This window comes from Sander vitreus, chromosome 3 (assembly GCF_031162955.1).
Source record: "Sander vitreus isolate 19-12246 chromosome 3, sanVit1, whole genome shotgun sequence".
NCBI lineage: Eukaryota > Metazoa > Chordata > Actinopteri > Perciformes > Percidae > Sander > Sander vitreus.
The window spans coordinates 23693278-23718451 of record NC_135857.1 but is presented as its reverse complement, the minus strand read 5'-3'; the positions used below and the strand labels follow the sequence as shown (position 1 = coordinate 23718451).

Sequence of the window (25174 nt, the reverse complement as noted above, 5' to 3'; positions counted from 1 at the left end):
TAATAACCACATGCCACAGCTCCGACTGAATCTCCTAAGTACCACTCTGCGTCTGTGCTCTCCTCAAAGCCACCAGACTCCATTTTCATTTACCTATAACATGGGAGTTGCTGTTCTACCACTGCCTCAATCAGTTAGTTGCTTGTCTACTGCTGTCTGGATCAGTTTGTGGTATTGTTTGACTTTGGTGAATCTGAACTAAGTCTTTAGCATTAAACAAAATAAATAGCCTATGCTAGCTGCTAGTGTAGGCTAACGTTACCTCTGTTCCATAGCAATCGCCTCGGTATATGCAGACGGCCAGCCCAGGAGGGCCTATTTTATTGTAAACATTATTATGTATTAATAAAAATCTTTTTAAATTTGTATGTGACTATAGCTTTCATATTGCCATACTTGATGTTGTATATGTTGTGATTAACAAAGCTCCTTAGCTGTGGTTTAATCATAACATACCACCGTCTGCCGTGAGCTATCGCTTAATTTTGAAAAATGGCCCTTTAAGGTCGTTGAGACATCCTAATTTTTGAGAAAGTATTACACTGTAATTCGTGCATGCATTCAAACACACATACAGACATTTTCCAAAAATATGAAGTATGGAAGAAAAGGGAATTCTCAACCGTGAAGATTTTGGAGTTTTCTCAGTTCTAAAATGTTCTGTTTAGTCCTGTTTTAAATGCACACAGATGCAGAATGTGTATAAAGGCATTTATAGTGTGCCAGTTATAGTGCCTTGCATTGTTCCTGTCACTGTGTCTATTGTAAGCTGTTAGTTTAGATCAAAATGTACCAGAGTAACCAAGCCAAATGCCTGTATGTTTATTAAACATTGCAATGATGTTATGATGATTCTGGGCCTTGAATTCAGCTCCTTGATAATTATATTTTAAAAGCAATTAAGCATGTTTGAATCGATGCCCACAGATTCAAAATTCACTTTTAACAACAGCTTTTTGGGGGGCTGTGTGACAGTAACATCAATAATGATCTATTGCAGCAACTTGTCTTCCAAGGTTCCCTAGATATCCCTGAAAACTGTTCTGTGCTTTACTTTACCAAGCTAGTCCGAGATCAATGAATTCATAAACTAAAGCGAACGATTGGACATACCAAGACACACTATCTCCAGAGAGCTTGTTTTCTCTGCCGACTGGAGAGTACATCAAAATGATGCCAGAAAGCAAGTAAGGGAAATATGATGTTATTATTGGGTCCTCTGGAAATAGGAGATGATCAGGGCCAAGTGAGCACAGAAGTCAGAGGCAGACTCGATAACAACTTGGAAACATGCCCCTGCTTCGTCTTTGAAGACTCAACTTTACAAATCTGAAGGACAGAGGGAAGAGGGAGAAGAAAGAGAGAGAATGTGTGAGCCTGCCACTGCTGACCTGACGGTTCTGATATATACTTGACAATGTGACTGTCCAGTGCCCATCCAAATATTTTTAAAGCCTAAACAACAGTAATACATTTTAACATATGTTGACCTTTTATGCTAAAATGTAATTCAAATATATGTTTTCATAAAGAGAGCATGTTACTTTATTAAATATTCATTTAATTTCACATAATACTTGTTTCTCTCTGGAGACTGATATTTAACTAAATACTGCCTAGAACTAAACTTGGAGAGGCAGTAATCTAAAAATAGAAAAATGTACTTAGTATTTGGGAACATTTTGACAAAGTTAAGCAGAAAGTGTTTTCTTTACCTTGGAAATCTTAACTCCAATGTCCACTGACTAGCTAATTTGTCAACATTTTTCATGCTTTCAATTGCATTGTGTGGTCTTCGTAGGCAGATTGAATTTGCTCAGTTGTCATTGCGTGGTCTTGGTAACTTTGGTCAAAACAGGTGATCAGTAGTTATAGAAGTTCAGTATCACGTGAAGTTCCATACAACTACTTGAGCTATGTATTTCCATGACAATAGAGAAAATTCCATCCGCCTAGGAAGACCATGAGATATGGTTGAAAGCCTTGGAAAAAGGCAAGTAAGTGGATCTTGAGTTAAGATTTTATTTGTCAAAAATCGTTCATATTACAAATTAAGGTATTTTGGCTACGATATCATTTGGTAAGCATGGTAAAGAGAGAAAATACATTTCAGGTAAACAAATCCTTTCATAATTAGTATTACCAACATAGTACTTTAATAGGCTATTACCAACACAAAATACATGACAAGTGCTACAAGAATCCATCTTTACATTACATGAAATGGATTACATTTTTATCTTACTGCCCCACAACAAATCATTTGGAGCATTTTTTGTTCCAATTGCTGCTTGCTGAATCCTCAGAAGATCTATTGTTAAAGAATGAAAGATACTTTCCAAAACAAATAAAGCTAGATTCAAAGGAATGTTTAATGAGGCACTTGTGTAATAGCTTGGAGGTGCTACATATATACAGTACAATGTGTTTTTATTATTTTAAAGCTGATGCTACTTGGGTCTAAAAAAGTAGCCTACCTAATTAATTAATAAATAAAGTACTGACAACGTATTGTTTCACCCATCCCACCTCACCTTTTGGGTGTAATGGTGTTAGTTCAACAATCAGTACAACAGTTTTCACACGTGGCATTGTTGCTGTGATTCTTTATTAATCAGCGGCAGGTGTTCCCTTCACAGCTGGTTAACTCGTGCTGATGTGAAAGGCTGTCAAGCTTCATTACCTGCCATTGGCTGCTGCAGTCTAGTGTGGGATTTACTTTCTGTGTTCTTGCCCCATCACACAATTCAGGTGCCACAGACACAAACATAGTTTACATAGTTATCTTATCAGTGTTGCCTATTTCTGTTTTACCACCAGTTGGGCAGATAGAGGAAAGTGCTACATTACTGTAGTATAACAAAACAGATTAGATTGAAATTGATCAGAAGAGTCTGAGAAATATAATTTCAGCATTACTGTTTTATGTGTATTTGTGTACATCTACCATCCACTTTAACTGGCAACATTGTGCCCTACAGTCAGTTCTGACTAAGAGTCTAGTGTCATCCTAGCAAATCTGAGGCTGTAGCCTACTCAGTCACAGTGCTTGAGCTAAATAACATTAGCATGCTAACATGCTTCAATGACAATGCTAAAATGCTAATGTTAAGCAAGTATAGTGTAGACCACGTTCACCATCTTACTTTAACGTATTAACATGCTAGCATTTGCTAATTAGCACTAAACACAAAGAACAGCTGAGGCTGATGGGAATGCCATAGATTTGGCAGGTGTTTGGTTATAAACCAAAGTATTGGACCAATTACATTGTTTTATTCATTTCAAGTTAAATCTAACTTTAAAAATGGCCCAACCCTATTTAAACGTGTAAATAACTCTGTGCCAAAGGAGAAATCAAGACTTTAAATGAATGCATTCATTATATCACAAAACAAGCATTTATAGCACTGTAGGCTGTCTTGTGTACATAACCAATATGAGTTCCAGCTCCCTTCAGATGGCAGCTGGTTTCTTTTTCTTTTTCTTTCAAAAATGTTTAGCACTGAGATGCTGCAGTGGCCTGTTGGAGAGTCTGATTTTGGCAGGTTGTAGTTCTAACTATACTGTGTTTCCTTTACAATGCGCAAAAGAGAGGAGTGTTGTACAGAAATCAGAGCAACAACACTGTCGTTGCGACTTTGCATGCATGACAGTACCTGGCATCGACTGTAAAGCCTTTCTATCGCTGCTGTTTAGTTATTTGTTTTTGTCACTACAGTACTTGCTTGTTGCTGCCACAAAAAACACATAGCCTGCTGCAGAAGCTGCACTAACCCATGAAGACCGTTTCTCATATTCATCTTTTATTTATTTTTCCACAAGACTGCAACCCTCAGAAGCATGCTCATTCAGTTTGAGGAATTGGACAATGAGACAGGGTAATCTGAAAATAGATTGTGCTGAAATGTTGTACACCCCCTACTGCAATACTGGTTCACAGGCAATTTGCCCTTTTTTTTATAAAAACAGTGTGCCTCGGTAAAATGATTCTGGGACTCCTGCTGTTCATTCCCCAAAACCTACATATTTGCAGTTTATATGCTTCTCTATTACAAAGCCCCTAACAAATACAGTCTACAGCGTGCAAACATCACTGACTGAGTAGTCTCGCATTGCCAGACCTATCGGCTGAGTGAAGCATAAGCCTTCATAGAAGCAGCGTTCCCTCTGATGTGTTTGAATAAGACATGATGCCAGTTTATTTTTGTGACATCCCCCACCCCAGACTGTTGGCAAGCAAATGAGTTGTGACTAACCCTCTTCCATTTTCCACATTAGGCGAATGAAAAAAGAAAAATGTCTTTGTCTGTTCAGTTTAGATTGGATTCAATGAGGTAAAATGATCTATTATTAGAGTTCATTACTTGAGACTGACACACTTTTCCTCAACTGCATTTTCAGCCCAAGCTCTTTGATGTTAAATAATGAATAGACGTCACAAAGCCACACCGCTCACAAAGGTGTCTACAGCCAAGAATCTATGTAAGGCATTTTACTCTTAGAGCTTGTCCAAACTGCTTGTTTAAACCTGGCTGACTGTCTTTGGATATCTCATGCTGGTGTGAGTGAGAGAAGCAGGGGCACATGGAGGTACACGCTGTAAAAACACATAGAACCACTCGCAATCTGTCATCACAGTCATGTTCACTGAAACATTCTTCTTTTACAGGTCTGGTGTCAGTGTTGCCTGTCTGCGTGACCCGGCAGAGGAAGAGGAAATGGTTGGCTGAAGTGTCATGGAGGACGTCACCACTACATAGCTTGTCCAGTATGCAGTGTGGCCCTCCCAGCTGCGCACCACTAGTGGTGCCATGATCCAGTTATATCTGTGGGTGAGCATCCAGTGCCTTTTATTCATTCATATAGATGTATTAATTGTATGCTAGCAATGTTATTAAAGGGGGATTCCACTGATTTTACATGTGAAGGTCACAGGGACTGCTACTCAACCTGCGATATTATAACACTTCATTATAACTGTTTTATAATAGTTTACTGCAGTTTGGGAGGAGCCTTGTCAAGTCTGAGAAAATAAGCCTATTGATGGCATAGTGATGTCATCCTCATCAGGGCATTTATCAGGCAGGGATGGTCTAACAAAAGATGCTCATGGAAAGATTATGGGAAATGTAAGGCACTAAAGGCAGTTTCTATGTTGAAACTGGCTTTTGGATTTGAAAGAATGGCTTGGATAATGGGCTAATTCAAGGTTTTCTCCAATAATGTTTCAGCCACCATTATAATAGCGAGACAGATACTTCCCTATAACAAGGGCATATTCACAAGGTCAAGGAATCCATTTCACAGAAAATGTAAGCAATAACAATGATGTGTGATGGGTAGACGTTCAGCATTAGTGGGGGTTTGTGCTCCCCGAGTGCCATCCATTGCTTTGTGAATTACTGAAAAGAAGTGTTGGAATTGAATGCATACACTTCTGATACATATTTGTAGGCTGTAAACAGATTGTTTGCATTAGGTTATAATGAAAAGGTCTAAAAGGCTTATTTTTCCCCATCAGTAGCTTTGGTTACATCTTTTTCTTCAAAAACATGGCTCAATGCATTTACTGTTTTTATCATATCATCCATTCAAGGACTTGAAATGTGGGTAATGTCATTTTCTACTCTACTTTTATAAAACTATGCACGCACAATAATAAAAACGGAGGACTTCAGTGTAAATCACCTCTCCACTGAAATAGAAAAAATACAACTCTACAACTCACACAGAACACACTTAGATAGTGTATGGTGTGTCGGAACTATTCATACTTACACTCTTCTCACCTGACGGCTCGTGTATTAATGGTGTATTTGTTTACAGAGCTCCATATACATAATTGGCATGTACAATTATGTTAAGCCTCAATATACTGCCACCTTCCCCAGCAGTGGGAACAGGATCACTGTGGGAAATGTGATGACTTGCTTCCTCATGTGTAAAGCTGTAATGAATATGCCAAACACCTGGGCTCACATTATGTCTGTTTTTCTCCTTTGTTTAATTGAGCACATCAGTTAATAACTGCATTTTTCCAGTTAGGGCTCGGCGTAATGCCAAAAGCCTATTAAGGAGGAGGAGGAGGACAGTCTCTGGGAGAGACGGGGAGGTCTGTTGTCCTTAAATTCAATGTAAATGAGCTACTTGGCACTGAAGTTGGCTACAGCACAGGAAGTGGACACAATAATAAGAAAGTATGAAATATAATAATGTAATCTAAAACAAACCACGTATTAACTTCTACATTTGTGAAACTCAATGTAAAAATTTTCATTGAGACTGTGTGTGAGGTATGCCTATTGATTTTCATTTTCAAAGTTTGGGTGAAATTACTCATTGTGTCCTTAAACATTTTTTATATCTCAATATCCTACAATGTAGAATCAATGTCTATATGCTGAATAATGTTCATTTATCGTTTTCACAACGAGTTTTGGCAGATCATTGCATAAAAATACAGCTGGAGGAAAAAGTGTTTTTTTGTGATTGTTGCGTGCAAAAATCCTTGATTATGCGGCACGTTTTCTTAAAAAATGCGATGGAATATGCGGGATATTTATGTAATTTTATGCAATGAAATTGTGGGAACTTGCAAAAACTGCGGTTTCCTTTTTCGCTCCAGGTTTTTTATTTTTTATTCCACCATAGATTTGAGAAAAATTGATTTTTGGCAAAGCCCCTTGTCTGAACAGTGATTGTCCGATCATAGCCTAGCAACAGTAACTAGGCATGGCAGGTCTGTTAGTTGTGTTTGTCAGCTCTAACAACTTAACCCAGTGTTACTTACAAGGTCAAGTAACACGTCTTTAACTAACTACATAACACGCTAGTTTGTAAGGTTACAGGTTAAGTAAAAACAGAAAGAGATTGTCTACCATTTTTTTAATCAAATTGTGACAAATCCTAAATAAAAGATTTCAGTGTTTTCTGTAAGGTACCTCTACTTATTCAATGCTTAGACAACATTGTTTATAATGTTTATCTATGTCATTTGTATTTGTATAACACCTTACCAGTACATGTAAACCCAAAGTCCTTTAAATTAAAAACAGCATACACATTAAAATAAAGCATGAATAGAAAAGAACACAATAAACATAACAAGACAATGAACAAAAACATACAAGTGTGACCATACAAATTCACACACACACACACACACACACACACACACACACACACACACACACACACACACACACACCCCTCAAGTCATCAGGCAGCTTGTTCCAGAGAGTATACTGCAGTAACTGAAGGCCCCCTCACCTGACTTGGATCTAACCCTGGAAGGCCTCTGCCTGATGACCTGGGAGGCCTGATGGGGTTGTGATCAGTTAGCAGGTCAGCTATGTACTGAGGAGCTAAACCATGAAGTGCTTTATAGACTATTAGCAGGACCACCTCCCTATGCTAATAGTCGGGGTGTTAGGTGGACGTTAACACACAGGACTTTCAAGCCAGGGAGCGGAGTTTGCTTCCTGGGAAAAACTAAAGACTTTCGCCCAGGAAATGCGTGGTCCTTGGGAGTGTTTTAATACAAACCACAATCTTTTTCCTAAACTTAACTAGTTGTTTCGGTGCCGCTTAATGCTCACTTTTTCTTGCCTAAACTTCACCATAATCTCCGCCGAAATAACCGACAGTCACCTATTTTCGGGTAACTGAACCACCAACTACCGCTGACCTGACGGGGTACTATGCGGAGCACCATAGCCGGTGTCGCAGAGCTCTGTAGCGACTAAACACATCTACTAACTGCCGCTGATAAGACGAGCTGTGACGGAGGTATGTAGTCGCGTCACGAAGCTCTGTAGCGGCTTAAACAGCTAGCAACTGCTCCTCTGTAGCACAGAGCTCTGTAGCCGATGTCACGTGACCAGCCAACGGTCACCTAGTTTTCGTATGATATCATACGTTTTAGTGTGCATAACTTTTCATACGATATCCTACGAACCCGTTCATGAGAATGCATTGCAGCAATTTCAGAGACAGTGAATCCAGATGTGAATAAATTTTTTGTCTATGATTTTTAGGACCAACAACGAGAATCTCAGTCTTCGCTGTAGAAAGTGTTTGGACATCCAGCAATTAATATCGCTGATACAAATACTAGTTTGTCAACAGAGCTGAGATCATCGGAAGAAAGTGAAATGTACAACTGTGTGTCATCTAGAGCTGATGTTTCACTTTAGCTACATATCTATGAGATTTTTTTCAATATCTATGTAATTATGTAACATTTAAACATTGTATATACAATTGTAATCTCTATATATGGTGTGAAATATAGTGTCTCTTGTCATTTTTATTAAAGTATGACTGCAACTGCAGAAATGTCATCGAAATTAAATACAGAAATGCATATGGAGCCAGAGTGTGCAACACTTTTTTCTCACCTCCAAGTCTCCTTTCACCATCAGCACCTCACTACAACCCTTGGTGTGTGATACTTTAAATTGATTTTAAAGATCAATTTGTAGATGATATTTCTATTCATTTACAGTGAATGTCTTCCATGCTGTAATTATACTTTTCAAAGGGATACAACGTTGAACCAAATGATCTGGACTCAGAGGGAATGGCGCATTTCCCAAACAGTCAACCAGCATTCTGGGTACATTGTTTCCTGCCATTTGGCCGGTGAATAGTTTCAGCAGTGGGCATGTAGTCACTGCCCAGTCCTCAGTAATGGCACCAATGAGCTCATAGGGTTGGCAGAAAGCACAAGCTTCTGCTCCATGGCTTATTCAGTGGCTTTGACCTTCCTTTTGTTGGCTGGGACACACTTATAGTTACGGTTTTATTTTATAACCTTTATTCTTTCAACATCTTACAATGTTCTGCATAGGTTAAACAGCACCTGTTCTATCATCTCACTGTTAAAGTCTTTTGGTGAGACTGTAATGGCGCTGTGTCTGGTGCAGAAACAGCTTTGAGTACACTTTTACACTTTTTCTGTCAATTACACTTTTGGTCCACATGAATATGGGTGTCCTCTAGTGCCTCCTCATTCCAATTCGTTATTGAGATTCAGCAACTTGTGTGTTTGTTTGAATCTTGAATTTGGTGTTGGTTATTTCTCTAAATGTTTGTCATGTGTAAATATGAACACAACCACAGACATTTCATGGATTATTTTCAAGGTTCTCAAAAGGGACTTGACCTGAAATCCCATTTGACATGAAATGCAGAATGGTAATACCTCCATCTTTTCTTTCCAGGTAATGCCGAGCCAAATAACCAATCCTGGAGATGCCGAAGAGAAGAGATATTCTTGCCATCGTGTTGATCGTGTTACCCTGGACTCTGCTCATCACTGTTTGGCACCAAAGCGCTATAGCTCCACTCCTCGCCATCCGCAAGGGTATGCAGTACACCGCACTCCACTGACAATATCAAACCTGAAGTGGATCCTCGAACCTAACACTGCACTTCAGGTTTATACAACAGGCTGTTCATTTTGAGGCACTCACTAACCATGACCATCCGCTTCATCAGAGCTCAATTACACTGTCATTGTAAACCTCATCACTGTGTATTGTTTAGTGCATGATGAAAACTGAGAAGTTACCATAACATATACTCTCTCATACATCTAGGAGTTATTTTTTATATCATACATTTAGTCTGTCAGTTGAAAATAATAATTTTTTTAGCTGTGTCTAATCAGCATTCAGTGGAAATGAATTTCAGTTTGTTTAATCAGCAGTTTGAAATAATAAATGTCTGCTCAATTAGCTTCATGGGATATCTTGTATCCACGTGTAATATCACGTTTGCACACCAGTTTGAGTCATTAAAACACACACTAATGAGCCTCCCAATGATCCCCCAGAGACCACAAACCAACAGTGTAAAATGTCAAGTATGCTGCAGAGTAAACAAACCCAAATTAGAGCCATAGCAAATCAAAAGAGCTATGTCATGAATGCACAAACAGGGGTTACCAAACAAAACAAGTTTACAAAAATGACCCAAGCCAGTCTGGAGTCAACAGAAGCTACAAATTATAATAAATAAATAGTTTCTGCAGTTTATATACGCAGCTAAAAAGTGTATGATTAGTTGACAATCATAGAAAATAAATGCCAGAAAAGTTTACGAATACATTTTTCTCACCACATTCCTACATTTTATGACAAATGTGTTGACAATTAAATACGGTGAAGACACAAAGGAGTATAAAATGTGACCCAGCTTTGCCCACAGGCTTCTTTTTGTGCTCTCTTAAAAGAGATGCTAGAGCCTTTTTGGCATCACGCTCACTGGCAGCCTTTGTTGAACATCTGGCCATCGGCAGATTGTGTTAATCTATGTGCTGCAGAAATATCCTCCGTATGTTGGAGGTGTGACTAGAGCTCAGGCAGAACAATGACAAAGATTGCCATTAGCTGTGGCACAATGAAAAGAACAACCAACTTAATGATTCTATAATCATATTCTATCCATCATGGCCAAACTATTAGGGACAAAATATCACAGCCTTTACCTCTGGAGTCTCAGCGGACTGTTTCAACACAGTTTAAATGCAAGTCTTGAGTAAGTGGTCACATTTTTCTCACTTACACATTCAAAATAGATTGACATTATTTAAGAAGAAAGAAAAAAGAAAGCAGCATGTTAGTAGCACAACATTCACTACTGAGGCACTGTAGCTGTTGGGAGCTTATGTTGTTAATTCTGTATAGTAACTGTCAAATGTCCAAAAAAGGTAATTCACTAATCCCAGCTGTAATACTGAAAAATGTGATTTTTTTTCTTCTTCTTTTTAATTTCTGTTTGGTGTTAACTGTATTCAGAATTCAGATAACCAAAAAAAGTGTGCTTAAAAGTGTAATAGCTACCAATGTAAACATGCACATTTGAGTAAATAACCAAATAATCACATTCAATCAATGGAGTCATTTACAGTGTCATTTACACACTGAGTCATTAGGCAGTGTTGGGGAGTAACGGAATACATGTACCAGCGTTACATATTCAGAATACAAATTATGAGTAACTGTATTCCGTTACAGTTACAATTTAAATAGTTGGTATTTAGAATACAGTTACATTGTTGAAATCAATGGATTACATGACGATACTTCTCTGTTTCACAGGTTTATTCACTCTCGCAACTCCATGCATTTCCCAGAAGCCCCAATATGAAAACGAAAAAATTAGCTATTTGCGTGATCACTGATAGAGGTAAAGATGGAGTCGGAACCGGCACAACAGAGCCAGGGCAGGAATGCGTTTCTATCTTGGAAATTCAAACAGCATTTCACATTAAAGAAAGAGAAGGGAGAATGAAATATAACTGTGCACTGCAGTGCAACTTCTGCTTGCCAGCAACCAACTTCTTTTCAGTGTCCAAACTACCACCCTCCAACCTGAAGAAGCATCTGAAAGTAAGTTATTTTTAGCCAGTGTGTCGTCTGCTGTAGTTTTACTGGTCACCTTGCTATTTTATAGTTGACGTGCGACTTTACATTCTCCTACATGCTGATTTACTATCCCCAGAGCCGTTGAAAGACTAGCCCCGTTTGACATGTTAGCTAACGTTAGCTCATGGTAGCTTAGACTGCGGTTAGATTTTTGTAGTATGCAGTTCGGGACTACAAATACAAAAATCTATCTGCTTGTTTAGGTACACATTCAGCCAGTTGGAACAGAAGAACACACCAGAATAGGCCTGTTTAGTAAGCTGTATGTGATGGCCGCATTCCTACTTACAGTGTTGGGAAGGATACTTTCAAAACGTATTCCGTTACAGAGTACAGAATACATGCCCAAAAATGTAATTTGTAACGTATTCCGTTACGTTACTCAATCTGAGTAACGTATTCTGAATACTTGGATTACTGCCACATTGAATTGCATTTTATAAGTAGGAATGCGGCCATCACATACAGCTTACTAAACAGGCCTATTCTGGTGTGTTCTTCTGTTCCAACTGGCTGAATGTGTACCTAAACAAGCAGATAGATTTTTGTATTTGTAGTCCCGAACTGCATACTACAAAAATCTAACCGCAGTCTAAGCTACCATGAGCTAATTTTAGCTAACGTTAGCTAGCATGTCAAACGGGGCTAGTCTTTCAACGGCTCTGGGGCTAGTAAATCAGCATGTAGGAGAATGTAAAGTCGCACGTCAACTATAAAATAGCGAGGTGACCAGTAAAACTACAGCAGACGACTACCCTTGGCTAAAAATAACTTACTTTAAGATGCCTCTTCAGGTTGGAGGTGGAGTAATTTGGACGCTGAAAGGAAGTTGGTTGCTGGCAAGCAGAAGTTGCACTGCAGTGCACAGTTATATTTCATTCTCCCTTCTCTTTCTTTAATGTGAAATGCTGTTTGAATTGCCAAGATAGAAACGCATAGACGGGTTTTGCAGTGATCACGCAAATAGCTAATTTTTTCGTTTTCATATTGGGGCTTCTGGGAAATGCATGGAGTTGCGAGAGTGAATAAACCTGTGAAACAGAGAAGTATCGTCATGTAATCCATTGATTTCAACAATGTAACAGTATTCTAAATACCAACTATTTAAATTTTAACTGTAACGGAATACAGTTACTCATAATTTGTATTCTGAATATGTAACGCCGGTACATGTATTCCGTTACTCCCCAACACTGCCTACTTATAAAATGCAATTCAATGTGGAAGTAATCCAAGTATTCAGAATACGTTACTCAGATTGAGTAACGTAACGGAATACGTTACAAATTACATTTTTGGGCATGTATTCTGTACTCTAACGGAATACGTTTTGAAAGTATCCTTCCCAACACTGGTCATTTATGAGCCAAAATATCTTGGCAGTTGAGTCTTTACCTGTTTTTGATTGTCCATGCTAACAACCAAGTAATTACACCACAGTTAATCATAGCAATTGCAGTCATGTTTAGGGAACTCTGGGGCAAAATTGATTTATAATAACATTAAATGTGAACACTAGGACTGATTTCAGCTAAATAACTCCATGTTTATTACAGGAAAGTAACAGCAGTAATAAGTTAAGGACATGAAGGGGCAGGCAGAGGCTGATGGAGCCCGTGGTGGAGTCTGAACATAAAAAGAGGACATATCTAGTGGAACCACATACCGACATATTTCTTCTTTCGAAAGAAAAGTCCAAAGGCAACGCCAGGGGAATAACAAGGCTCATCTCTCCCCTCCCTTTCCTTGCACTGTCTCTCTGTCCATCAGCTGTGTTATCCTCTCACGGTGCCTGCTTTCACTTTTTGCAGCCTGTCACCACCTAGTAAAAGAGATCTTTATCATTCCAGAGAGGCTTGCAGTTCGCCACCACCGGCTCTCAGGTACACTTTACCCCCATTGGGTTGTAGTCACCTGAGGCAAATATACAAAGGGCAGCCCAAGGTTGCGCTAATGCCTTACATGTGTTCTTATCCCCAAATCTGCAGATGATGGTGTCGAGGGCAAGAGGGAGGCTGGTGGCCAGGCGCAAGACTCCAAGGAATACTGTGCCTCAGATAAGGACATTGTGGAGGTGGTGAGGACAGAGTATGTGTATACACGGCCTCCACCCTGGTCCGATGTGCTGCCTACCATCCACATCATCACCCCCACATACAGTCGACCGGTGCAGAAGGCGGAGCTCACACGGCTGGCAAACACCTTTCTCCATGTTCCCAACCTGCACTGGATCCTGGTGGAGGACTCCCAAAGGAGAACGCCTCTTGTCACGCGGCTCCTCCGAGAAACAGGGCTTAACTTCACCCATCTCAATGTTGAGACGCCCAGGAACTATAAACTGCGGGGTGAGGCTCGGGACCCCAGAATCCCCAGGGGTACCATGCAGAGGAATCTGGCCCTGCGGTGGCTGAGGGAGACCTTCAATGCCAACAGCAGCCAAGCTGGAATCGTCTACTTTGCAGACGACGACAACACATACAGCCTGGAGCTGTTTGAGGAGGTCAGAGCTAGGATACACTCATGTTCATTTCATGCATATATGTATATATATATATATATATATATATATATTCTGATAATCACTTCCATTTGTAATTGCAGTTACATCCTGTCATCATAGCACTGTATATATATACAGTGCTATGATGACAGGATGTCAACAGCAAGTTATGGCTCCCATGTACACATAGCTGAATTAGCTTTACCATAGTTGTGTTCTTATAGATCCCAGTGTAACTGCAATTACAAATGGAAGTGATTATCATAACCCAGTCACCTCTAACCTTAACCCAATTTCTAAAGTATTTCCAACTTTAAGCGTAAACTAAAACCTATTATCTGAACTTTAGATTCTAAAGCCTATATATATAGGCTAATTTATATTCTAATTTCCTGTTCGGTACTGACGGCTATTGAAAATTATCAAGTTCCATCCACCTTTCAAACGTTGCACCGCCGATGTCCACTTGAGTTTCAGAAACCAAACCAAACCCAGCAAAAACACAAATGTAAATCTTTACTTTTGAAATTGCATTTTTTTTGTAGATCTATTCCTGTTATTTTAATTTAATATAAAATAAATACACATACAATATATGATATGGCACTTCCCAGCCATATACTGTAGGCATCTGTGACATGTTATGTAAAGGGGGGTGAACCATAAATTCTCAGCAACTTGAATCATTTTTTTTCTTATCTTAACAAGCACAGTCAGGGATCTGGAGCTTGTGGAGAGAAGTTTGGGCATGTAATCAGTACATCTCAGGCCATCCATCACGACATCAGTTGAATTACCTGAGCGGACAGGGTCTAGGTCCTATGAGTATTAGCCTCAAGTCTAGTTAGCAGTGCAGACGGGGTCCGTAGTAAATGGAGTGCCGGGTATTGACGGGGCCTGTCATTACCTTTCTCTGGGAATCAGCAGAAGTGCTCCGTCTCCCTCTGAGGCCCTCCATCAACTCCAACGGGCCTATTTATGGGCCAAAGTAACGGCCCTGAGGGGGAAAGAAAGAGAGGAGCGGAGAGGGAGAAAAAGAAAACGAAAAAGAGACGTGACAGCCAGATAGACAGAAGGCAGAGAATTGACTGCAACTACAGAATAGTTTGCTGACACTACTGTATAGTCAAAATTCGGTTATAAAGATTGATGCGCACTGCGCTCCATGTGGAAGAAATAGAGTCATCATTTTCCCCAAGTTAATCAAAAGTGGGCTAATGCTTTGATTTTGAGCAATTAGAGTACATTTTCTGCTCCACTTTTAAGAAAAATTTAAAGAAGTTAAAAGTAATTACAAACCTAAATGAAAATATCAAAAAATGAAAATCGGTAAAACAGATGATACTGAGGTTGACAGTAATGAAGAGAGGTAGGGTACAAAAGCGGTTTTCTGAGAGAATGCATTACTTTCATCTAAGGTACATTAACTTTCAGTAACAACAGACTCATGTTTGATGTCACCATGTAGTGTAGACTCAGGGGCAGTTCCACAGGAGTTCTCACACAAGTTAGACTGTATTGCCTGTGTGGAGTGTGCGGCATTGGAAATGATATGTTGCAAAATATTTACCACTTCCTGTGTCCCTAAGTGTCTACAATAAATGGTTTATGGAAGGGGCATATAAGTATTAGCCTCGTGAGATCGTCCTGATCTCGCGAGCTCCAGTTTTCCACTCGCAGATCAGTCTGGCATCTTAAGACAGAGAAAATCTGGAGCTGTTCGCCAAACGACCGACCAATCAGTGTTGGTTTTGAGGCGGGTTTAGGTGTGACGCAACGAGAAGCGACTGTTCAGTCTAAACAACATGGCGGCTTCCATGGATGAGATGAGCCTAGCTATCGCGCAAGTTTTATCCGAATTAGAAAGTATTCCTTCATTGAAAGAAGAGCAAAAAATGGCACTGGAGGCTTTTCTCGGAGGAAAAGATGTTTTTGCTCTTCTCCCGACTGGTTTCGGCAAGAATTTGATATACCGTTGATCTGATTGGTTGATTTGATGATCTGTCTATCACCAAGGGGTGATAGACAGATGGTTTATCCAATCAGCTAACCAGTATTTTCGCCCCTTCCCAAAAGTTCTCCAACGGAGAGTTCCCAGATGGATATGCCGAGCAAATGCGAAGCAATCCATCTGGCGGAGTCAGGTTATATAAGTATAGGGAAGGGGCAAACTGTCACAAATGAAAAAGGAACTTTCTGCTGAGTGGAATGATGCCTCACACAAGAGTCTACGTTGAACGGTTCATTAGTTATGAAAGGGGGCAGTTATGAAAGTATAGGGTGCAGCATGATACACATTTTATGTTGCTCAATATCAAGTGTAGCCACCCACAATGTAAATGTCATGTAAATCAGATGTTTTTCACATAAGGCTGACTTCCTGTTGCCAGTAGGTGGCACTATGACAATAAGTGAATATTGGTATGTAGATGTCATCAGTCCTGGACTCCTGTCATGCATGTGAAGTTTGTGGCAGATTGGACAATGTACAGTGAAGTCAATCGGATTAAATCTGGAGAAGGAGTTTGTTAAATACCAATCCATGTAAATGGTCAAAAAGGTCCATAAAATGCACAGTAAATTCAAAATGTCAGACTTCCTGTGGCTTTTTTTGTCTGAACATTATACATATGCCTACCAATTTTCATACATACATGTAGGTGAAACATCCTGCAAGGGCTACTTCTTTTAAATTTTGTAGGGTGCGCTATCGTGCCAAAATATCATATTTTTCACCGGTTCTGATGCGTGTGCAAATGTTCACACCTTTTCACGCACCTTTAGCCCTTAAAAAATGCAATAAGTTTGCAGAATAATAATAATTCTATCTCGGGCACTACTAAATAAATGGAAATGTAATCAGAATCCTTACATCTAAATTACTATTGACATTTTCTATTGTTTGGACAAAGACTTACAAGGCAGCAATGGATGACAATTCTGTTTTGTTTCTTCCTCACGCATAGACCTTTCTTGCACCCTAAATGACTGAATAATGTACCTGGATGCCTGCCTTCTCTTCTCTGTGAGAATTTGGGATTTCTTTTCTTTGTATTTCTTCTCTGAAACACAGCTACCTTGTCTCTGAAGGCCTCCTTCTAAGTGGAGCAAGAAAAATAGCTTGAATACAGATGCAGGCATTCAATTACAAAAGAAACAATGAGCAACGTTGTTGCATTTTCACTTGATTGGTTTGCTAGCAGAAGATGGTTTTGTGTTTGTGTGTTTTGCTCTGGTTGATATTTCCACCAGAGGCAGCAGGCGGAATACACTTTTTCACGTTTTCAGCATTGATGGTAAAGTGACGACTCTCCTGACTTTGCCTGCAAAGAGCCTGATTTATTCTTTGTTTTGATATAAGTTGTACCGTTTATCTACGAGGGAAGCAGGCAGGTGTATGTTTGGGCAAAATCGGTTGGTGGCTGGATTCAGTTGTGGCCTGGCTACAAAGAAACTGGCAGGACAACCTTGAAGACGGTACGTACAGTAGTGGAGCTCCTCAGCAACCAACAAAAACAGCATAAGCATTGCGGAGAAAGCACTTGCATCTCTCTGATCTCTCTTCCACCATTAACACCCAGACCTCATTAAGATCCAACACCCTGCCAAATCTTATCTGGGTGCCTGGTATAGTTTTCCCCCTAAGGCTCAAATCCACAGATTCCCATAATCCTCCAGCCCACTTCATGCTGTTCACACTGCTCTCTGATCCCCTGAACTGACCACACAGCAGCAGCCCATCGATTGACACAGCAGCTCATATGCTAAATGTTATTTGCTTGTGATTTGCACAAACATATTTTGAATGTACAATGCACACTTTAAAAAATACACATGTGCAAACAAGCTTACATATGGACATTTTCTATATGCATTCTCTTATATGTATGCAAGCACTGTATTATATTTTATACAATACACACATACCACAAACAGTATGCACTTGCACCTTTATTTTTAAATGGACCGTCCCCCAGAGAGGCACGAGCATCATTATTTCTGCTGCATTGAGTATGATTAACTCTGCTGTTTCCTCTTCCCTCATTGTAAAAAATACCTTTTATGACTGCAGCAGCTCTTCCCAGAATGGCAAAGACTAACTGAGAGGCAGACAAAGGAAAGGGCGGCAAGATCGTTTGATGCTGGAAGATTAAAGGACAAAAAAAAGAAAGAGGATAGCGGTGCTCTACCTTAAAGAATCTCCTCAGCCAATCAGCAACTAGAGCCACTTGCTCTAATGGCTTGGCTCCTTCAAACCCTCTTGGCACTGCACTCCCTTTAAAGATGGTTGTGTCTAATTATCTCATTGTAGGGCAGCTGCTGAACAATGTGTGTGACCTGCCTTCATCTAACAGTGTGTCAGCTGCACATGGCACAATGGCTTGGTCAATATTCAATGTCTTTCAGAATGAATAATAGCAGCAGCTCTAAAAACCCTCCGTCCACGCTCTGCTGTTAGCTGGCAGCTAATGGTCAAATACTGTGTCTCATTGTCATGTACGCTTTCTCAGATGACTAACTGGCTCTCTTCTCTTTCTCCATTTCTCTTCTGGACTCTCCCCTCGCTAGATGAGATCAACTCGGAAAGTTTCAGTGTGGCCTGTGGCCTTTGTGGGCGGCTTGCGATACGAGTCCCCCAAGGTAAATGCAGCTGGAAAGGTCTATGGCTGGAAGACAGTGTTCGACCCCCATCGTCCCTTTGCCATCGACATGGCTGGCTTTGCCATCAACCTAAGGCTCATTCTCTTCAAGCCACAAGCATACTTTAAGCTTCGCGGGGTGAAAGGAGGCTACCAGGAGAGTAGTTTGCTCCGGGAACTTGTCACACTCAACGACCTGGAGCCTAAAGCAGCCAATTGCACTAAGGTAATCCCCTTCTTTCAATGTTTTCAGCTTTTAAGCAGCTTGACTTAAGCCGTTAGTAGTTAAGGTATTTGCTAAACTGTTTGTGAAGATGGTAAAAACAGTTTTTGAAGGAATCATACCTGCTGTAGACAGCGGTGCAAAACGTATTCAGATCCTCTACCTAAATAAAAGTACCAATTAATCAATGAAAAAGTACTCCATTATTAGTTAACGTCCTGCATTCAAATCCTACTCAAGTCAAACTATCAGCAGAATGTACTATCTTAAGAACCTTATAGTCATCCTGCATTATAATAATACTGATCCATCAGTGTGTAATCTGCATTTTGTCAGGTCTTAATCTAGTGGTTCCCAACCTAGGGGTAAGGTCCGTCCGAAGGGTCACAAGATAAGTCTAGTGGGTGGGGTGAGGTTTTATAGACCTCAACAGTCCCGCCCACAGCTGACTCCGGAAGTAAAAATTCCATTGATTTTCTCCATAAGGATTTAGAATATCAGTCATAATGTCTAAACCATCCGAGGTAGACTGACCCCGAGCTACGCTGTTGTGAAACGAAGGTTTCTGCTCCTGTAGAAACTAGAAGTCCATATGAAATCAATCTGCGATCAATCCGTTTTATCCGCGATCTTATGGAGAAAAACTACACTACCCACAATCCTAAGCGTAACAGCAACATCTCTGACTGGTCCAACTCGCTGTTACCATAGAAACGTTTATCTTACCCGCAAAACGGCTAGAGTGAGCTTTTACCATTGAAGTCTATGATAGTTTCTGTACATGGTCTTGTACCTTTGCGTTTTTTGCCGTTTTCAAAATGATTTTTTGCGCCGAATCAAATGTGTTATGCTCACTATTCATCTTGTAGCTGGTTGGCTTGGTTACAGACTTAAAACTCTATATAAAAGCAATTTTCAAAACGTCAATGAAACAATTGAATGGGAAAAACACTTCCGGAGTCAGAGCCGTAAAAAAGTGGGCGGTCACTGTTGAGCTCTATTGGTGTAGGAAAGTAGAAACAAAGTTAAAACAAAATCTGGATACACAACTTTTGTTTTCGGTTACTGGGCTTTTCTCTAATATTGACTGTTTTTGTGAAATATTGGAAAATTTGATTTCTTTCGGCCTCAAACTGTTATTTAGCTCAAACCATCTGAGAGGTTTTGTCTCATGTCATCTGAAACATTACAAGGAGCCCCAACTACACACTGCTTTTCGTAATAGGTCACAAGCCAAACAAGTTGGGCAGCAAGTTGGTTCAATCGTTAATAGTCCATTGTATTTTGTAAGTTTACCATGTCTAATAAAATAAGTAAACAACAAAAATCCCATGAAAACATGATGACTTTCTGATTGTCAGAAAGTAAATTAAAGTTGTTGCTGAAAAGTTGGATATCATTGATTATGTTTCTTACACTGCTCACAAGTACTCTTTCACACACACACACACACACACACACACACACACACACACACACACACACACACACACACACACACACACACAAACACACAGCTCTTGGTCTGGGTCTCATAGGCCTCTCTCTGGGCAAAGAGGAGTCAGCTAGAGGGCTTTAGCTATGGCAATCCACACTACAATCACCCTTACACACACACGCGCACACACACACACACACACACACACACACACACACACACACACACACACACACACATACAGTACCTACACACAAAGAGAGAGAGAGGAAAGGAAGGGAGAGAGAGACCCTTTCAGCCAGCTTTTTCTCCTGCTCTCTCCCAGCCATTCAGAGGGGTAAATGAAAAGAAGGGATTCAGGGAACGGCCGAGAGAGCGGAATTGAAGATGGGAGGAACGGGGAGGTAGGGACGTCACACTGATTACAGATGAGCACAGGGACGGACAGAAGGGCAGGAGGGAAAGAGGAAGAAAGAAATGGGAAGCCGTGCATGGGCATCTCTCTTACTTATGATCTACCACTTCAGATGCAAGCATGACTATTAACCTCCCCCTACACCTGAGCAAAGTGGGAGTGGGCTCCTGGCACATCTCATACACGCCCTATGCATAATTCATGGCTGCCGCCACTGTGAGATGAAAGGAAGGAGGGTTCCAACGCAGAGAAGAGCAGGGAAAATGAGCTTGACACTTCCCCCTCCCCCTCCCCTGTTCTGCCTGCCATCCTTTCCCTGGATGTTTGTCCAGTCTCTGGGGCCAAATGAACCCAGTCTGAAGGCTTGGTGGCACAATAGTATACCTGTGCAAAGAACTATAGTGCTACTGCAAAGGCTAAAACTCATACTGTGACGCAAGGTCTTCAGTTGGCTGTCATTTGAAGGTAGCTATTATCTTATGGGCAGGAGAGGACTTACCACAGGCCACGCTGAGAGGGCTATGTTATATTTGGTCCCCTTTTACTCCCTTCTAATGCAGGGTTCACGCTCAAGTAGCTCTTAACACACTGACAGGCCCTGTGGTGGTGTATGTACCGTTGGAGCTCGAACCAGAATTGACTGTTTTGAAGAACATGAGGCAGAGTGGGAGCTGAAAAGGAGAGTAGACTAAATAAGTGCATTAAGGGAACAGCATGTCACTAATGTTCCTGTTTTTATTTTTTTCACCAGATACTTGTTTGGCACACGAGAACAGAGAAACCTGTCCTTGTAAACGAGGGGAAAAAAGGATTCACAGACCCCAATGTGGAGATTTGACCATGTCCCCTCAGACCACGGTAAATAATAATGTGTTATATATTTTTGAAATACCTTCTATTACAGAGCTGAACCCTGTTTTATCCATCAACATTACCATCAGAAGGGGAATTGGAAATGGAATGATCATTTTCACCTGGTCTCACTTAGACTGGTGTTTTTAATATTTCCTATTAAAGTGTACTGTATTACTGTGTTATTTCTAATGTACTTTCTGTTAGGACACAATTACAGCAGCTGTTATCCATTAGAAAATGTCACCTATGAAATAAACAGGTTAAATTAACTTAATTAAGGCTTAGCGCTCTTTCTCAGCATATCTTAATCCTTTCTATTGCAGGTGTTTGGCCTTGGACCTGTGGAGGAAGGAAACGGCTGAGTCTCTTGATAAGTGGAACCGGCAAAATTCATTTCTTAATCATCAGGAAAAAAAGGAAATAGGGGCCTTTTGAAGGGGGATTTAATCCTCTTGACTGAATCTGACATTTTTGAAATATGGACTGAAACAGTACAAATGTACCATATTAAAGCACAGATTAGTAAGAGACAAGAGAGCAGCCGTATTTGTCAGGTTCTACGACTGAAGTGCAGAGGAGTCGAAATAAAGGACGCCTCGCAGGGTTGTCGTGGATAGATGTGACCTGCACCTTCACGGTACAACGGCCCGCTGAGGAGAACTTAACAAAAGAGACAGCACAATTATGACAAGCATACAGGCAGCGGAGTCAACTAAACAAGCAGGTTAAAGGATATCCTTCACCTCAAAAAAACTGAGGAAATATAACACACATTGTCTGGATCTGCACATGGTTCGAGAGAGAAATTCCTCATGGATTTAAGGACACGGACTACATCATCAGCCTAGATAAAAACATGACTCCAAGGACAAATATGTCTGTGTGGACTTTCCTTTAGAGCAAACGTACTGTAGCAAGGGAAGGAATGCTCTTTTGATAACGATATGTTTGTTTTAATTTAATTTAATCGGTTTTCTCACGAGCACGTGACTTGCTAGTTCAATACTACTGACTCTTACCTACATTTACTCTTGGGTTGTCATTGTTCGTTTTATGGTGTCATTATAACTCATACATTTTAGCCACCCTTGTACACTGCTGGTTGAAATGTACCCCTTGTTGTGCTTGGGAGCTGAAAGGTACAAGTAAACATGAAAAACACTTTTTAGCACTTAAGAAATACACAAATGATAATACAAAATGATGTTCCTTTGTGGCAAGATGTGTAAATAGTAATTCAACATGAGAACAATCAGAGGATTGTTGACAAATTTGGACAAAAGCATTGTAATTACTGTATTTATATGTAAAAAAAAAAAAAAAAACCCAACAACAACAAAGTCTCTTCTCTTTTCCCCCTGGTGAATTCCTCATGACACACAACAAGGCACAGGTTCACTCTAGGTTCAACACATGGAAAGAGTAATAGCACATCATCAATTTAATTTGATAATAGAAACACCGGTTTGTGACACATTCATAACGCATAGCCAATAAATTCAAATCAGCTATACGGTAGAATGAATGAATGAGTGAATGCTGACCTAACTGACATTGTGGGGGGAAAAGTGTGTCACTTTAGAGAGCAAATATTTCCCCATTGTCTATGCATGATGTGTCCACGAGCCACTGGTTAACAAGGGTCTGCTGTGTGCAAGTACAAAAAAGAGCAGGATAAAACAGCATCAAAGCCTGAGAATATGTTTTTACTGGGCTTGTCAGTCCCTCTCCAAAAAACTCTTTACTGTGACGTGAAGGAGACAGAATTCCCCAAAATAAAAGTTTAGATGCTCAGGCTACATCTGCTGACTTTTACTGCAGCTCACCTTCGAACAGCTGGTGTAAGTTATGAAGGGTAGATTCAGATAAATTATTCATGGCCCCAAAAATATTTTTTTTTTTTATACGTATGAAATGAGAGAATACATGTTACTCTAAATTGACAGCAGGCTAAAGAAAAGCACAACAAAAAAGAAATCTTATTTTTGCTAATGATTTGGTAGCAACGTTGGCACACCATCACCAGTATTGTTAATTGCTCTATCATGGTTTATTTTAGTATCAGTATCCATCTGTTGTATATTAACTAGATCACAGAAGGGAGTCATCACACCTCCAACGATAGACATCAGCAACTATGACGCTGTCCGGCTGAACACTGTAACAAAGTTATTCTACACCTCGCATAATAGAATCTTTCTTCAACTTGATAAATCATCCGTCTAGTGCAATACACAGCAGTGATTCTTATCTAACATTGCCCGGCAGAAGTAGCTGGAGACAATTCAAACACTGAGCCTCTGTACTGAAGCCAGATTATCTCTGTGCAAACCCTCCCTTTCAACACACACAACCCAAAATGCACTACTGCAGTATGAAAACTTACAAAGATGTTCCAGCCTCTCGGGCTCATCAGCCAGGGAAAACATCTTATTACATATTTCTTGGAATATGATAAGATACACATTCAGAAAATGGCTGTATTGTATCTCTCATCACACTGGCTGTTTTAATTGACTGCATGATATTACACTGCACAGGGGTCTTCCATGGAGATCACAGACTATTTAGGATTTGCTCTATTCTTCCACTTGCCTCCCATTATTTATTAAAAATCAATTTTTATATATTTATTTATGTATTTATTTCAAGTGTAAATGTGCAATTGAATCATATAGCAGTGTTTGCCCTTAAATCAGCATTTTCCAACTGCTGTCTAAAAAAGCATGCACACAGTGTAGTGTATACACATGGATTATCATACAGATCAGTAATAGGTTAGTGTTACCAACAGGCGCGCACACACACACACACTATTTTCTTTATAGCATTGTTGTTGATCGAAGTTCTACTTGAGTGGTCATTATCGGCTTTTAATCTAAGTTAATGAATCCACCTGAAATGTTTTTAGCGTTGAAACAAATTAAGAATCCAAAATGGAAAAAACACTAGTGTGTGAAAGACTTAATTTGAACACTACAGGGTTTCTGGAAATTGAGTATGTTGTATATAATTTAACTGAACTGAAACTAAATTCCCGCTCTCATCTTCTGAACGTCGTTCTTGTCAAGATGCAGGCAAACAAACGTGATGTGGCGTACAGGTCAGCATGTGGTTGGATTGGTTGAATAAGATTATGTGATGTTACTCTCTGTTGTGTGTCCTAAAGCAGCAGAACAACTCAAAAGGGCTTCACCCTTAAAGACAGATGACGTATCAAGCAATATCTAATACTAACAAAGAATTAGTCTACTAGAACAACTTTAGCAGTGCAGTTTATTCCGTATTTAATGTCAGTTAATGAGCATTACCCTCTGATGGGCTTCTCTAAGGCACAATACACTTTACATAAGTCCTCTCTTTTCCTCATCTCCACTGTCATCCCCCAGCCTCATGTGATTCACATTTTATGCATGTGACTCTTAGGTTGTTTATTTGCCACAGCAATTTTGTCTCAGAGAAAGATGTTAGTCGAATCAAGAAATAAATAACTGAGAAGAACCTCACCTGTGCTGGAGTATTGTGTCTGTACACTGGACGTCTTTACACTGTGTGTTGGAGGACTATGTATGTTTAGAACATCTGACACTGGATATTTTCCTGAATTCACCAGTGGTTTTATAAAGCTGGTGTCCAGTCCTCCATAAGTTATTAGTAACAACTAGCTG

The 25174-nt window shown here is 40.0% G+C and overlaps 1 protein-coding gene across 1 annotated transcript; it reads left to right on the top strand.

The window, feature by feature from the left end:
* Positions 1-9258: 9258 nt before the first annotated feature.
* LOC144513175 (galactosylgalactosylxylosylprotein 3-beta-glucuronosyltransferase 1) lies at positions 9259-21489 on the top strand. Its single transcript, XM_078244168.1, has 4 exons — positions 9259-9370; positions 13424-13935; positions 18505-18801; positions 21403-21489. The coding sequence occupies exons 1-4, from the start codon at positions 9259-9261 to the stop codon at positions 21487-21489; spliced, it is 1008 nt and encodes a 335-aa protein (XP_078100294.1).
* The last annotated feature ends 3685 nt before the right edge of the window (positions 21490-25174 follow it).